The sequence below is a fragment of the Carcharhinus amblyrhynchos genome, chromosome 9, assembly GCF_965287045.1.
Source record: "Carcharhinus amblyrhynchos chromosome 9, sCarAmb.v2.hapA, whole genome shotgun sequence".
Lineage (NCBI taxonomy): Eukaryota > Metazoa > Chordata > Chondrichthyes > Carcharhiniformes > Carcharhinidae > Carcharhinus > Carcharhinus amblyrhynchos.
This window is the reverse complement of record NC_137332.1, coordinates 35,031,226-35,047,594: the sequence shown is the minus strand read 5'-3', so window position 1 is coordinate 35,047,594 and position 16,369 is coordinate 35,031,226. Positions and strand designations below refer to the sequence as shown.

The following is a 16,369-nucleotide window of genomic DNA, read 5'->3' as shown; positions in this document are numbered from 1 at the left end:
GGCCCTTTCCTCTTAACCCCACATATTCATCCTGCTAATCCCAGTGACACTAAGGGCAATTTAACATGGCTAATCCACCTAATCTACACACCTTTGGAGTGTGTAAGGAAACCAGAGCACCTGGAGTAAACCCATGGAAATATTGGGAGAACATGCAGACTCCACACAGAGAGTGACTCAAGGTCAGAATTGAACACAGGTCCCTGGCGCTGAGAGGCAGCAGCGTGGGCTCAAAACGTTAACGCTTTCTCCCTCCACAGACACTGCCAGAGCTGCTGAGTATTTTCAGCATTTCCTGTTCTTATTTCAGATCTCCGGCATCTGCAATCTTTTGCCTATTATCCAATGTTCTGTATTTACTAATTAGGTGAAAAATCTAAGTATAAGAAACAATAAACAGGTCTATAATAGGTCTAAAAAATAATGAGAGGCTTATATCAGCTGGATAGTCAATGTCTTTTCCCAAAGGTAGGGGAGTCTGAAACTAGAGGGCATAGGTTTAAGGTGAGAGGGGAGAGATACAAGAGGGCCCAGAGGGGCAATTCTTTCACTCATCGTGAGTGAGTGTCTGGAACAAGCTTCCAAGGTGATAGTAGAGGTGGGTACAATTTTGTCTTTTAAAAAGCTATTGGACAGTTACATGGGTACGAAGGCTATAGAGGAATATGGGCCAAACGCAGGCAATTGGGACTAGTTTAGTGGTTAAAAACAAAGGGGCAGCATGGACAAGTTGGGCCAAAGGGCCTGTTTCCATGCTGCAAACTTCTATGACTCTAATAGAGGTTGTTGTTAGAGCACTGCTATAGAGTGGGAGAATTGGCTGACTTCAATGCTCATCTCACTGAGGTTGTAGTGCTTATAAGTACCCAACTTTAATGATCTTGCCACATACAGTGGAGAGAGGAAATTTGCACGGTTCATAAAATATAATATCATCATTGATCTCCCAGGCATTCATGACTCTGTGTCTCACAATCTTCCATACCTTTCTTTTAATCTTTGAAGTTGAAGAGCAGACATTTTATTTAGGTCATCTTTCTCACGAGTGGTGACAGTGGACTTGGTAACGCTCCAAATTCATAACATCATTAGATTAATGTACTAATAGTGGGTTACCATTAAGTTCAAGAGTGAGAAACTTTCTATATAAAAATTCCTGACGCAACTGAGTGCAAGTTTCAGAGTCTGTTAGTTGCATTTTATTGAGTCAAACCACTAAAAGGAAAATGGTTTCAATTATGCTGAATTGGAATTAATTTATCTCAGTAACAGCACCTAACATTGGCACATTTACATGGTCAGATGTTAGAGAAATGTTGGGGAAAGGTCTGGAAAATGCTGATCAATTGTCTGATGTATTAGGTGCTGACAGAAATGGCCACATCCAGTGAATAGAACAAGGTGTTAGTCACGCAATGTTTTATGAGATTGCACATTCTCATTGCATTTGGTTACTGAGGATTTTCACTTGATTCGAACTGTGTGCAATGTGCCAACTTTTCCTCGATGGCTTGATTTATGCTTATGCATCCATGATGCTTTCTTGGTACTTTGAGGAAATATAGTAAATTCTCACTGTAACACTGTCATTTGGAGCTGCCAAAACGCTGTGCTAAGGGGAATGTTTCAGGGAAGCACTTGATTGGAGCTCTCTTTCAATGATGGAGCTGCAAATGAATGTGATGGTGTATCAGTGGTTAATCTGTCCACGGTGTTTATAGTGTATTGCGCAATGACAGACGTTTGAACTGATAATGAACCATTCTGTTAAACAGGTTTTTCTGAATGCTGTTCTTATGAAATTAATCTGTGTGACTGGTTCTCGATTTTTTTTCCAGTTGGAGGATTATTTTGTTTGGAACTATTAGACAAGGTAAATAACAAATAATCTCTCCTGTTAGCAGTTCAAAGTTGTTCCCTATTGTTTGTCAGAGGTTGTATATGGTATCTATGTCTCGATGTTACTAGCTTTGCGGCAATGGTATGAAGACAATGCTACACTCTACCACACCTCTGTTCAAAAGAGACCAACCTGTGTGGGTTGACTTCTGTCTTTAAAGTTTATTTATTAGTGTCACGAGTAAGCTTATGTCAACGCTGCGATGAAGTTACTGTGAAAATCCCCTAGTTGCCACACTCTGGCACCTGTTCGGATACGCTGAAGGAGAACTTTAGCACAGACAGTACACCTAACCAGCACATCTTTCAGACTGTGGGAGGAAACCAGAGGACCTGGAGGAAACCCACACAGACACAGGGAGACAGTGACCCTAGCCGGGAATCAAACCTGGGTCCCTGGTGCTGTGAGGCAGCAGTACTAACCATTACGTCACTGTGCCGTCTTGTAGCTGAGCGGCAAGGAGTCTGATAACATAAGCTGCAGTGATCTCATCTGACATGAACTTTCTTCTGTATTGGGCAAAAACATACTGCTGCAGTCAGAGCATGAGGTATTTCATGAAGCTAAACAAAGCGTAAAAAAGCCCATTATCTCCCAAGAAAATCTCTGTGCATCAGTGGTAAAAGTATTGTATTGCTGTTGTGTTGGAGACCATCAGCAACTTTTATGAGCTGTGGAAAGGGTTCTCTGGTTAGATAGGTGCATTTTTAAATTGCGAAATGTAGGTGAGGGGCACGCGCCCAGAGTGTGGAACATCAAGCAGTCTGAAAAGGCTAGGAGAGAATACAAGGTAAATCAAGACATGCTGCGGAGATGAATGTTTACAAAGCCTGTGGTTTATGGGAGGAATGGAAGACCTGTGGTTTGGGGAGGGCTTTGGTATGGGGGGAAAGTTGGTGGAGGGGCTGCTGGGGTAACGGTCACAAGAAGTTAACCAAAGTTGAACTTGGAACATTTTCATTTCTAATCACTTTGTTTCACTGGAAGGAGGAGGTGAACTTGTTGCAGTTGAGGAGAATGTTCCACATTCTAGGGCTAAACTACCTCCATGCGGCCTTCAGAGGAATTCAGTATTAGTATAGTACCACATCAGAATGCAGAATAGATTAATCAAACGTACAGTTCTGAGCTGGCATGAGATTATAAGCTTTTGTCAGCAGCTCTGGAAAAAGCATAGGAAGCTGTGGGAAGAATGGGTTTATTTGAATTTCAATGCGTGACTTGCAGTGTTTCCACGTCTCACTCTTGATCTTTATTTATTAAACACTTCTCTGTTTGGGAAACTTAAGTCAGTGGCAAGAATTTTTCGAATGCCTGTGTCAGGCCAAATGTTGTAAATTGTGCCTGAACCAGACACTTTACCAGGATGAATGTGTACAGAAATGTTAAATGCTGGTTACATTTGCTTTCAGCGCTGATGTGAATCCAGAGCACCACATCAAGATCATTGAGGCACTTATCATGACTGGAGGCTTGGCTGAAATGCAAGCGGCACCAGGTAGGAGAGCCAATATTCTTCTGTATTATGAAATTTCCTTGGCAGATTCATTTTTTTTCATGATCTAGTGCTTTGAGGTATTTCCATATATGTCTTAGATAGCAGATGGTTACAATAGACTCTTTGTTGGCCTTTATACAGATTCAATTTAGATACAGAAGCTATTTTCAATCTATCCACCTTCTTTAAATTTCAAGGAGCATGCATAAGTCACAGTAGAGATTTGTCAGATGGTGCAAGTCGACGTGGCATTTCAACCTACTTAAGAAATGCTGCTTTTTGAGAAAATACTCAGCAATGGATTTTCTGTTTAGGAAGGGACAATGTTTCATAATAACACCACACATAAGTGGCATTTGAGTGTGCTTGATACTTGGATGTATACCATTGTATCAGTTTTGGGCATTGCTGATTTGCCTTTAAAGACTTATTTGTGAAGATAGTGCACTGCAGCTCATCTGATCTATATCTTCACTTTTTATCTGGTTAGGCGGGACCCAGACAAAGAATAACCACATTGATTATTATATTGACTGGTTGGCGAAATACAAATGGGGGCAGTGGATGCCAAGCAGATGTTAGTATTTTTGGCAAAGGAATTTATTACATATTTAAAAGGGTTGCAGGTTGCTTCAAGAGCTGATCAGATGCTTTGATAGTGATGTCATTAGAGTGTTTGCAGAGGCTGTTGTGTTACTTTCAGTTTTGCATTCTGGGCAATGCAGAGAATATCTCTTTCAATAAAACCTGTTATGTGTCAGTGGGAATCTGCATGTGCAACTTACATCTTTTCTTTCTGTTAAAATCCACAACTCCTAGCATTGTTAGGACATTACCAAAAAAGAGAAGGGATGAATGGAATTGATGAAAAGGCCCTTTTCTTAATTAGCAATACGGTTGAATCTCCCAATCCTGGTTTGAGTTAACATCGCTCATCTTTTTATCTGGGTATAGTCCTATGATGCATATTAAGGTATCGTTTCTGTGTTAAAGCTGCTATACAAGTGGAAGATATTGAGGTAGTAAATTTTCACAATGAATTGCTTTAGAAACCGAAACATTCACAAATGGCAACGGACTAGTTTCTGGAAAAATGTTTTGCAGGTTTCCTCTATTATTGAGGGAGCAGGAACATGTGTGTCAACTTTATACTGTTTATATTCGGTACATTGTTGAAGAAGCAATGAAATTGATTACCTGAAATGAATGAAGCATAACTTATATATGACAAAGCTGAGCTAAAATGGAATAAGAACAAAGAACAGCACAGAAACAGGCCCTTCGGCCCACCAAGCCTGCATCCGATCATGTTGTCCTATCTAGACCAATACTTTGTCAATAGTCAGTTTTTCACTCCATCATCTTGTTATTGTACTTGATGTATTAAAACTAGGCTTGCTTCAAGAAATAACCTATATCTGGAGGCTGCATGCCTCTATTGCATCCATTCTCAGGGACAAAACTGGATGACACCCCTTCACTCTTGTATGATAAGTCTTAATTGGAAAATCATTTGAGTTGCTATTACCTCCTGGCTGTTGCCTTTGTTCTGCAGATGGTCCGTTAAGATGAAAGCAATTTGTAGTTGGTTGATAAGTGAATTTTAGTCGGGCACCTTAATGGCTGGAAACTGTTTAAGTTGGATTGGTAACTTTATTTGGTGTTGGGAAATACAGTTCTGCTTTCCTTTGCTCAACCTGATTAAAGTGGAAAGAGCACTTCACAGATTGGGCTTCTTGTTCATTATTGTGAAGGAATGGACAGGTTTTCTGACACTGGCAGGTTTGCTACTGAAACTTCCAGTTTCCTGACATGAGGCAGGCTCACTCACTGCATGTGTCTCTGAAAATTGAAACACTGCCCAATCAACGTCAGACCTACACCTCGAAAAATCTCGAATGTGAAAATATCTGCAAATAGCACAATGGCCTTTGGCACAGTTGCGGCGTGTATGCAAAAATGGGCAGCAGTTTGGCACAGTGGTTAGCGCCGCCACCTCATAGCACCAGGGAACCTAGTTTGATTCTCGGCTTGGGTCACTGTCTGTGCGGAGTCTGCACGTTCTCCCCATGTCTGAGTAGATTTCCTCCGGGTGTTCCAGTTTCCTCCCACAGCCCGAAAGATGTGCTGGTTAGGTGCATTGTCCATGTTAAGTTCTCCCTCAGTGTGCTTGAACAGGTGTCGGAGAGTGGCGATTAGAGGATTTTCACGGTAACTTCATTGCAGTGTCCATGTAAGCCTAACTTGTGACACTAATAAATAAACTTAAACTTAAATTGACTGAGTGACAGGAAGCAAAGGGAAATGGTGAATGCTGTTTTTCAAACCAGAGGAAGTTTTATTATGGAGTTCTCCAGGGATTGGTGTTAGGATTCCAGCTCTTAATGTATATTAATTATGTAGACCTTGGTGATGATACGAAACATTGAAGTATTGTGAGCTCTTGAGAAGGATAGTTTAGAGCTTCAGAAGAACACATGGGGGCTGGTAAAGTTTATAGACAAGTGGCGGATGAAACTTATTGCAGAAAAGTGTGTGAAGTGATTCATTCTGGTCAGAGGAAAGGTTGGAGAGACAATATAAAACAAAAGGTCCAATCCTATAAGAGGTGCAGAGAGACCTATATATATGTGCATAAATCATTGAAAGTATCAGACAGGTTGAGAGACTGGTTAGTAAGCATACGGCATCCTGGGCTTTATCAATAGAGGCATAGAGTGTAAAAGCAAGGAAGTTATATTAAACCTAGATAACACATTGATTTGGCCACAGCTAGATATTGCCTCCAGCCTGGCCGCCACAATTGTGTACAGTTCTGGTCACCGCATTATAAGAATGATGTGGAGGCACTGGAAAGGGTGCAGAGGAGGTTTATCAGGATGTTGCCTGGTATGGTGGGAAGGTCTTATGAGGAAAGGCTGAGGGACTTCAGGTTATTTTCGTTAGGAGGAAGAAGGTTAAGAGGTGACCTAATTGAGGTATACAAGATGATCAGAGGATTAGATAGGGTGAACAGTGAGAGCCTTTTTCCTTGGATGGTGATGGCTAATTCAAGGGGACATAGCTGTAAATTAAGGGGTGGTAATTATAGGACGGATGTCAGAGGTAGGTTCTTTACTCAGAGGGTAGTAAGGTCGTGGAATGCCCTGCCTGCAGCAGTTGTGGACTTGCCAACTTTAAGGGTGTTCAAATGGTCAGTGGATAGGCAAATGGATAACTTTGGAATAGTTTAGGTTAGAGGGTCATTAGATTTGTTCCACTGGTCAGCGCAACATCGAGGGCCGAAGAGCCTGTACTGCGCTGTAATGTTCACACTAAAGGAACAATGCGAGGGTGTTAGAGAATATATAAAAAAGTTCCAGTGATGAGGAAATTCAGATACACAGGTAGATTGGAGAAGTTGGGCTATATTTCTTGGAGAAGAGAAGCTTGAGAGAAGATTTAATAGAGATATTCAAAATCATGAAGGGTCTGGACAGAATAGATAAGGAGAGACTGTTGTAATTGGTGGAAGGACCGAGAACCAGAGGATGTAGATTTAAGGTAATTGGCAGAAGCAATGGTGACAGGAGGAAAAGCTTATTCATGCAGTGATTAGTTAGGATCTGAAATGCGCTGCCTGAGAATGTGTTGGGGGTAGGGTAAATTGAAGCATTTAAAAGGGAATTGAATCATTATTTAAAAGGGAAAACATTGCAGAGAAAGTCAGTAGGTGAATTGGTCCTTCAGAGACCCAGCAGAGACACTACAGGCCAAATGGCCTCTTCCTTTGCCATATTCCATAATTCTCCTGAGATGAAACATACAGGTGGTCATGAGAGTGAGATTTAAATGAAACAACAAGATTTGATGGAGCAAATATTGTAACTTCACTTGGAAATATTAAGAGAAGTGAAGGAAGTTACTTTTATAGGTAGTAGCATAAAGCATGTGTTCAGTTATGGTCACAGTTTGGATAGACTCACAGTTCCGCAGATCATGATGAAATGCCCTCCATTATTTCTATCTGTCTGAGTTTACAGTGTCACTGTCAAAGCTTTTTGTTCGCAAAATATCAGTGGGTAAAAGTACCAACTGGAACATTTCTTTGGCACATGCCAACCTCGTGCCAGCTGAAACTCTGCTGACCATCCAACTGCAGGGATTTAAGAGATGTGGTTGCCCAAGTCCATAACTTCCACCCACACAACCCCACACCCCCAATCCCCAACTTCTCTCCCCTACCACCTCCTCAACCCTTCCCATGGCAGCACTGCTTTGATCACTCAGAGTTGCTCCAGAGGCTTATACATTTGTTTGACACTCAGAGCCTTGAAATGCGAGTAAATATTTCTGGGTCCCGCCCACCACATAAGTCGTCATGGGTGGAATGGAAAATTTAGGCACGATGGAAAATCCCGCCTTCCACCTTACTTAAGCCATAATTAATGCCAGAGTTATTGCACAGATGTGGATGTGGATTGAACTAAATAGTGGAGCATTCAAGAGGCACACAATCTGAAGCTGAACCATGCCAATTGAGGTGCAGAAAATGGGACCGTGATGGGCAACATAAATAAATTCTTTGGGACAGGAGAGGTGGATGGAATGGAAAATTCTTTGGGACATCATTGTGGGTGGAATGGAAAATTTTTGTGGGAATAGGAAAAGAAACCTCAGTATGCTAAATAAATTGGGTCATGTAGGAGAGGGATTATATAATCCCTACAGTGCAGAAGGAGGCCATTCAGCCCACTGAGTCTGCACCAACCACAATCCCACCCAGAACCTGTTCCCGCAACCCCACCTATTTACCCTGCTAATCCCCTGAACTGGGGCCGATTTAGCCTGGCCAATCAACCTAACCCACAAATCTTCAGGGTGCGGGAGGAAACCGGAGCACCCAGAGGAAACCCACAGGGAGAACATGCAAACTCCACACAGACAGTGACCGAGGCTGGAATTGAACCCAGGTCCTTGGCGCTGTAAGACAGCTGTGCTAACCACTGTGCCATTATGCCACCCCCTAAATGTGAGGGTGACCCAATAGAGTTGAGCAAGAGAGGATTGTAATGACCTACAACTAATTATTTTCAAGGGTTATATGCCTTCCAGAATGTCCATGTTTGTTGCTGTACTTCTAATTATTTAGACTAGTCTTAGTTGTATTTCAGCACATATAGATAATAAGAACTGTATTTAGCATCTTTACTGTATTGAAACATCCTGAGTTGTGTCGAAAAGAAAGACGCTGAACTACCTAAAGAGGTATTCATAATGGGAGATGCCGGCAGTGGACTGGGGTAGGAGCAGTAAGAAGTCTCATAACACCAGGTTAAAGTCCAACAGGTTTATTTGGTAGCACAAGCTTTCGGAGCGCTGTTTTAGTGCTCCACGCTCCGAAAGCTTGTGCTACCAAATAAACCTGTTGGACTTTAACCTGGTGTTGTGAGACTTCTTAAAAAGGTATTAGGACAGATGATCAAAAGCTTGGTCAAGGAGGTAGCTTTTAAGAGCCTCTTAAAGGAGGAACATGTGGTAGACAGAGGCAGTGACGTGTGGGAAGGGAATTCCAGAGCTTGGAGCCTACAACAAATGAACATTATCTTCTGTGGTGGAGCAGTTATGACTGGGGATGCACAGAAGCCAGAATTAGAGGAACATAGATATCTCAGAGGGTTGTGGAGTTGGAGCATATTACATAGATGGAATTGAAAATGTGGACACAATTTTTAAAATTAAGGTGCTGTCTGGCCTGGAGCCAATGTGGGTCAGTGAGCACAGGAGTGACAGGAGTGCCAGACTCACTGCAAGTCAAGACATGGGCAGCAGAATTTTAGATGACCTCAAATTTATGGGGGTGTAGAATGCGATAAGTGGTGCATAGCAACAAAGGAAATAAGAGCAGGAATAGGCCATTTGACCCTGTGAGCCTGTTCTGCCAATTAATTAGGTAATGGCTAATCTGCTACTTCAACACCATTTTCCCACATTACCCATGTTACCCTAGATATCTTCCATACATAGAAACCTAGCAATCTTGCTCTTCAATATGGTCAATGACTGAGCCTCCTGTAGATTAGCAAATTCCAAACATTCACCACTCCCTAAGTGAAGAACTTGCTCCCCATCTTCTTTCTCAATGGCTCACATTTTATTCTGAGACTGTGACCACAGGGAAGGGAAACATCCTTCCTGCGTCTACTCTTCGAGCCGTGTAAGATTTTTGTCTGCTTCAATGAGGTCACTTGTCAATTTTTTTAAACTCGAAAGAATACAGGCCCAGTCACTTTAATCTCCCCTCATTGGACAATCCTGCCATCCCAGAGATTAGTCTAGTGAATGCTCCCCCAATGGCAAGTATATCCTTCCTTAGCTAAAGAGAACAAAAATGTACACAAAACACCGGCGCCTGAATTTTATGTCTGTCGAGCACTCACAGTCAGTGGGCCTGGAAGAAGACATGAAAAACATTTCCAGCCATGGTCATCTCCGGAGAGCAGTTTCACGCCGGCTGGCTGGTTAACAGCTATCCAGTGTGAAACACACTCTATGAAAGGCTGAGTGCTGCTGGAGAGGGCAGGAACGGCACTGGCACAGAGAAACAGGAGGGTGCGGCCTGGTGTTTCTACTGTGCCCCCTCAGGGAAGACAGCCACTGCGGAGCTGCTGACCTGTGAAAAATAGACACCAACCAAAAGGCGAGGCCCTGTCTAGGCAGCACAATCACACATGGGCCTCAGTCCCTGTACATACTTGTTCACTTTATTTCAGCTCTAACAGTTTGTCACTACCACCTTAGTTCCCAAGGGCAACTAGGAATTGGCAATAGATGCTGGCCAGCCAACGATGCCCATGTCCCACGAATGAATAAAAAAAGAATCAAGGTTGAAGCTAAAACGTAAGTCATCTGACTGGCCAGTCAGTCCGCCTGCCAACCGTAAAAGCAAGACAGGCAATGAAAAGTTATGTTCAGTCAATGACTGCTTGACGGCACGCTTCCACCTACTGCGCGTGCACTCCAACCGAAATAATGCACGAGGGTGCAAAGATGTCAGGGCATGCTCTTGACATCTTCTCCCACCATTTCGCATGCTAGCTATGAAAATTTCCAGCCCAGGTGCGGTCTCACCAAGACTCTTTACAATTTCAAAAGACAACTTTACTCCTCGCAAAATTCCTCTTGCAATAAAGGGTAACATTCCATTTGCTTTCCTAATTGCTTTGCTGCACCTGCAAGTTAGCTTTCAGTGTCGTCTGAACAAGGACAGCCAGGTCCCTTCGGATTAGCCTGTGTAATCATTAATTTTGAAGAAGCCCATTCATATCTTTTCTTCACTGATATATAACCAAGGCATGAATTGTGTGATAAATCTACCCAAGGTACACAAACAGAGCAAAGCAAAGCTCAGAATTGTTTTGTTGTGAGAAGGACGGACCCGTAGCATTCTTAATTTGTTTGCTAAGTGCTAACACGATGGTTTCACTTGCACAGTTAGAATAGCTTTCCCGGACCAGGGGCCTTAGATAAAACAATGTTAAATAATAGCTTAAGTAAACCTTTTGTCCTCTTTGAACAGCTGTTGTTTCTTTTCTGTTGCCATATGTGATGCTCTCCTAGATTTTTGCTTGCACTGGAGATCATTGACTTTGTCACGTATTTGATGGCCCACCCATGTCTGAAACAACATTATGTTGGACAAGCTCACACGAGGAGGGGAAGTTACATTGATGGCCTTTGAGAGTATTATCCTTACAAAATGATTGGTCCGGGTACTTTCACGGAGTACCCATCCAGGGTGCATCAGCCATACAAGGTATTCCTGCATGGCTAACACACAAAAACATGTTGTCAGTGGTTGGAGCTAAGTGAAACCTCAGCTTTAATCTCAAAATAGTTTCGGGCCATTTAAAACCTCTATTCGATAACGACCCATAATCTTTACTCGGTAGGAATACATTTTCTGAATTCTGCTGCTGGCTCCTTTGTGCGCTGCACTGGGTTTTTGTTGTGCTGTGTGGAATGACTAAGGAACTCTTTGACCTATGATACAGTTCCATGATTGTTGATAATATGCAGTTAAGCAACCATCTGGACGTTATTGCATGACAAACAGATTATTTTTGACTCCAACTGTTGTGCTGTGTGACAAAGGAAACTTAAAAAGAGACAAAGGAGTTTCTATGTTATTAAGTAGCAAAGTGCTAGTTTGGATGATTAAATGACAAACAGAACCCATGCTGAGTTGCTGCTGTGTTTTCGTGGAGGCCTTACAAAGAAGGATCGGTAGCTTTTGCTGACGTCTACAGAAAAGTTAGCCCACGCTTTGCATGCAGTTGTGCTTCTGAAAATGTTAAGTAGCATCAATGCTTCATGCCTTCTGAATGTTCAAGCCAGCTCTACTGATTTCCTTTGAAGTTTTTTTGCCAATAGCTTCATAAGTGAGAAGGTCAGTCTTACAGTCGGGAAAACGTCCAGGATCGAGCCTTGATTGTTGCTGAGTCAGCTCATCTCAGATGAAGCATTGTTTGGTGGTGTATTAGTTCTAAGGTTAGAGGAGGGCATAGAAGCTTGGGTTCCAGCTTTTGACTGTTCTCTTGCTGTGAAGTGTGCACATAGACATATCAGGTAGGAATAGGGTCACTCTTTTTTTTCTCTTCTTACAGTTAAATAATATGTCAGTTATCCTCAAGGCTCACAGCATGACTGGCCACCTGATGAAGCATCAACTGGCAGCCAAAGCACCGTTATTGACAAGAAATCAAAACTTATAGCAAAGAGGGAAACATTGGCCCAAGAAAAATACCAAGGGAATGACATGAAGTGAATCTTCTGATTCTTCTACCCCCAAACCACCAACTACCCGCCCCCCCCAACGCCTAACCTCCAGGACATAAACGATCTGATTGACCAAGTGAGCAGTTCACTATGCAGCAGTACCACTTGGAGTGAAGGTATGCTTGAGTGTGGACCGAGAACCTCTCCCAAAGTTTCTAGATCTTGGCTCAGTAACTCTCCAAACTGATATCACAAGTATCAGAAACACAGTGGAAAAGAACAATGGACTTGGTGTCTTACCACTCAATAAAGTGGTCTAATGACCATCCTTCCCCGAAAAATAAAGGGTGGAATTCTCCCATGCCCCGGTGGAATTCTCCCATGCCCCTGTCTGCAGGATCAATGGTGGAGAGAATGGAAAATTTGGCGGAAGGCCAAGAAACCAGTTTTACACTGGCATGAATTTGCCCACGAGAACCTCAGCTGGTTCCCGCCATGATGGATTGGAAAACCCGCTGGAGGCTGGCATTAAGCTGATTTGCATTTTGCAAATAAGTTGCAGGTGAAGGGCCGATATCCCACACCCAATTCCCCATCATGTCAGGGGGAAGCACACCAGTGCAAAATACATCTGGAATAACATGATGTGCAGATGTTCGAACTCACCTGAACAAGTGGCACGGCGACATAATGGTTAGCACTGCTGCCTCACAGTGCCAGGGACCCGGGTTCAATTCTGGCCTTGGGTGTCTGTCTGTCTGGAGTTTGCACATTCTCCCCATGTCTGCATGGGTTTCCTCTGGGTGCCCTGATTTCCTCCCATAGTCTAAAGATGTGTAGGCTAGTTGATTGGCCATGCGAAATTGCCTTTTAGCGCCAGAGGGATTAGCAGGGGAGTTGCGGGGATAGGGCCTGGTTGGGAGGTGCAGGCTCAATGGGCCTCATAGCCACTTTCTGCACTGTAGGGATTCTGTGATTTCCTGGTACTGCCTCTAGAGTTTATGGGTGCAGGCTGTTAGCAATTCTGAGCTCCAGAACACCATAGCTGTAGATAGGGGAGAACATCAGCAGGTGGATCTTCCAATTTTGGTGTCATCGAGGAGATCCACTTTCCAGCCTCAATGTTCCTGGAGATCTATCTCCTTTCTCAAGGGATCCACCTTCTTTCTTCAGTGCTGGGTCAGTGATGCCTTGTCAGTGTGGCACTTGTATATGAGAGTGGATGATCCACCATCAGGCGTGCTCCACCTTGGAATACAATATAAAACCCCACGGTGCATCATTAATGAGGTTGGGGCCAGAAGATACGGTACATTTTCCCTCCAGCCTCTGCAGCGGAAAACTCTCCACGTTCCCATCCCACCAAAGGACTTAGTCCCAGATGGGAGAATTCAACCCAAAGTTTGTTTTCTATTGCTGTTATAATTTAGAACATAACATTGTACCTTGGTTTTCATAGGAATGTTCAACTAATCCTTTTATCTTTAGAATAATACTTAATAGGGAAAAGATTTAAATCCTCTAAACTATTGGCTGTTCTGGTATTGTGAACTATGTCAGGAAAAAATAGTCATTTGGTGAATAATTTTTGAATGCTGAGACTGATTTTGATTCCTCCCAAATATTTACTGTTTCGTAACGTAACATATTATCATAGAATCCCTACAGAAGGAGGTCATTCGGCCCATCGAGTCTGCACCAACCACAATCATACCCAGTCCCTATCCCTGTAGCCCCACACATTTACCCTGTTAATTCCCCTGACACTAACGGGCAATTTAGCATGGCGAGTCAACCTAACCTGCACATCTTTGGACTGTGGGAGGAAACCTGAGCACCTGGAGAAAACCCATGCAGACATGGAGAGTATGTGCAAACTCCACACAGAGAATGATCCAAGCCTGGAATCGAACCTGCTACTCTGGCGCTGTGAGGCAGCAGTGCTAACCACTGTGCCAACGTGTCCGTTTCCACTGATTATTTGTTCCAAGATGTGGAGATGCCGGTGTTGAACTGGGGTAAGCACAGTAAGAAGTTTCACATCACTAGGTTAACGTCCAACAGGTTTATTTAGTAGCACAAGCCACCTGATTAAGGAGCAGCACTCTGAAAGTTTGTGGCTTGTGCTACCGAATAAACTTGTTGGACTTTAACCTGGCATTGTGAAACTTCTTACTGTAACTGTTCGAAGCCAGACATCATTCTGACTTGGAACTATATTGCCAATGTCACTGGGTTGAAGGCCTGGAACTCCTTTGCTTACAGAACTATGGATGTACCTACAACAATTGAACTGCAGCAGCCCAAGAAGGTGGCTCACCACCACGTTCTCTAGGGCAATTAGGGATGGACAACAAATGCTGGCCTAGCCAGCAACATTCTCATCCCATGAAAGAGTTGTTCCTTTTTTTTAAATTGCAGCAATTGCTTCACAATCACTGACAATAAACTGCCCTGCTGTACAGAGTGCAACAGCTGTCATCATCTGCTTGATAACAAGTGAAGTCCTAAAAACGTGAACAAATCTGCTGAAAAGCAATATTCAGGCGGCAGTCATGAACCGCTGCACATCAAAATCCCGCAGAGATTACTGCCTTTATACATGCTGTATAATTTAATCAAAAGATTCCTTTTCTCCATCAGACTTTATAAAATAAATCAAATCAAATATTTCTTCTGTGAACCTAATGGGCTTATATTTTTCAATTAATTTGGATTAGCTACAAACACCATTTCTTCACACTAACAATATCTAATATTTTGTACAATCATCATTCTTACAGATATTGTACAGCAGAAAATAGTTCTGAACAATTTGTAAAATAAGTCAAATGCTTGAACTCCTAACTGAACGGCGGTGGCACAGCAGTTAGCACTGCTGCCTCACGGCGCCACCGGACTTGGGTTTGATTCCCGGCTTGAAGCACTGTTTGTGCAGACTCTGTCCACAGTCTAGGGGATTTTCACAGTAACTTCATTGCAGTGTTACTGTAAACCTACTTGTGACCCTGATCCATGAATAAACTGAAGGAGTAGGAAATGAAAGAGGTATTCAGAACTTAACAGAAAACACTTGCATATTTTATTATTTGCCTAGACTAAAATCAATATTGCACTCAGCCTTTTAAGCCACAGTAAGAAAAAGTAAAATGTTTTATACAGATTAGGCAAACTTAAATTATTGTATTAATAGTTTGATGTTTCTATTGTATCCTTGATGATCCCCAATCAAGTGCCACTGAGTAACTCAGCTTTTGAATTTATGGCAAGCTATCTTTTGTTAGCCATGGTAGTTGTTGGAATAAGTGTCTGACTTGTGTTGACTCTCCATGGTGTCAAATGGACTGGAAATCCAGCTCATGGCTCAGGCCAGGTTCTCGATGCACCTGCTACAGAGTGAGACCAAGTCCACATAGCCAGTCAGCCCTTATCCTGTGTCAGCTGTAATATAGGATGGCAACGCAGATGCTGATGTGATTTATGATGCACTATTCTGAAATGACTTGCAGGGAAATGAATCTCTATCTGCTTTCCACACAACTAGGGCAATGAGATGTTGGAAAAATGGCGTTTAAGGCCACTTGTGTTAGATTGGCCTTAGTTTTGGCGAGTTATAAAAGGGCCTTTATCTAATCCAAGGTCTTCGCAAATGTCTGAGGACCAAGCCATATTATTGCTATATTGGATGGCAAATAGCTTTAACATGAATTGTCTCTGTGGACTCAAAGCAAGCATGACGTCAACATAGAGCCTGAACAATTAGGGATCTCTCTTCCTTATCTTTACTGCTGAGAAAAAGTTACGCTTTATTTTAATGCTAATTCGTCTGATTTCAACAAGAACAAACTTTTTGGATGAATTCATTCAATTAACTAAGCTTTCAGTGCGTTTATAGCCTTGAGGCCAAATGTTAAAAGCATTAAAATTCAAACCGGTGCACACTCACTCCTACATACATAATTCTTGTAATGTTTGGCATTTCCAACCCACTCCCAGTTTATTATTTTTCCTCCCTTTAGATTCTTCTATCCTTTCCACCCCCCTGCCACAAATCATTTCCTAGCTGAAAAGATGGACAATTGCCCTGTGCCCAGGTCTCTAACCTGCTTGCTTTATTACTAGTTTGCAGTGTAACAAGACTCCAACGGTTTTGTAATGACTCTCTCGAGGCTCAGTCTGAGGCCATTTCAATTAACAAGTTTGGGTGGGTACCG

At 42.6% G+C, this 16,369-nt stretch overlaps 1 protein-coding gene across 1 annotated transcript in view; it reads left to right on the top strand.

The window, feature by feature from the left end:
* The window catches only part of pik3r3b (phosphoinositide-3-kinase, regulatory subunit 3b (gamma)), a 527,353-nt gene that overhangs the window by 309,662 nt on the left and 201,322 nt on the right, over positions 1–16,369 (top strand). The window contains exon 7 of the mRNA XM_080195434.1: positions 3,313–3,398. Within this exon, the coding sequence (XP_080051560.1) occupies positions 3,313–3,398 (86 nt within the window). The remainder of the gene's footprint in view (positions 1–3,312; positions 3,399–16,369) is intronic.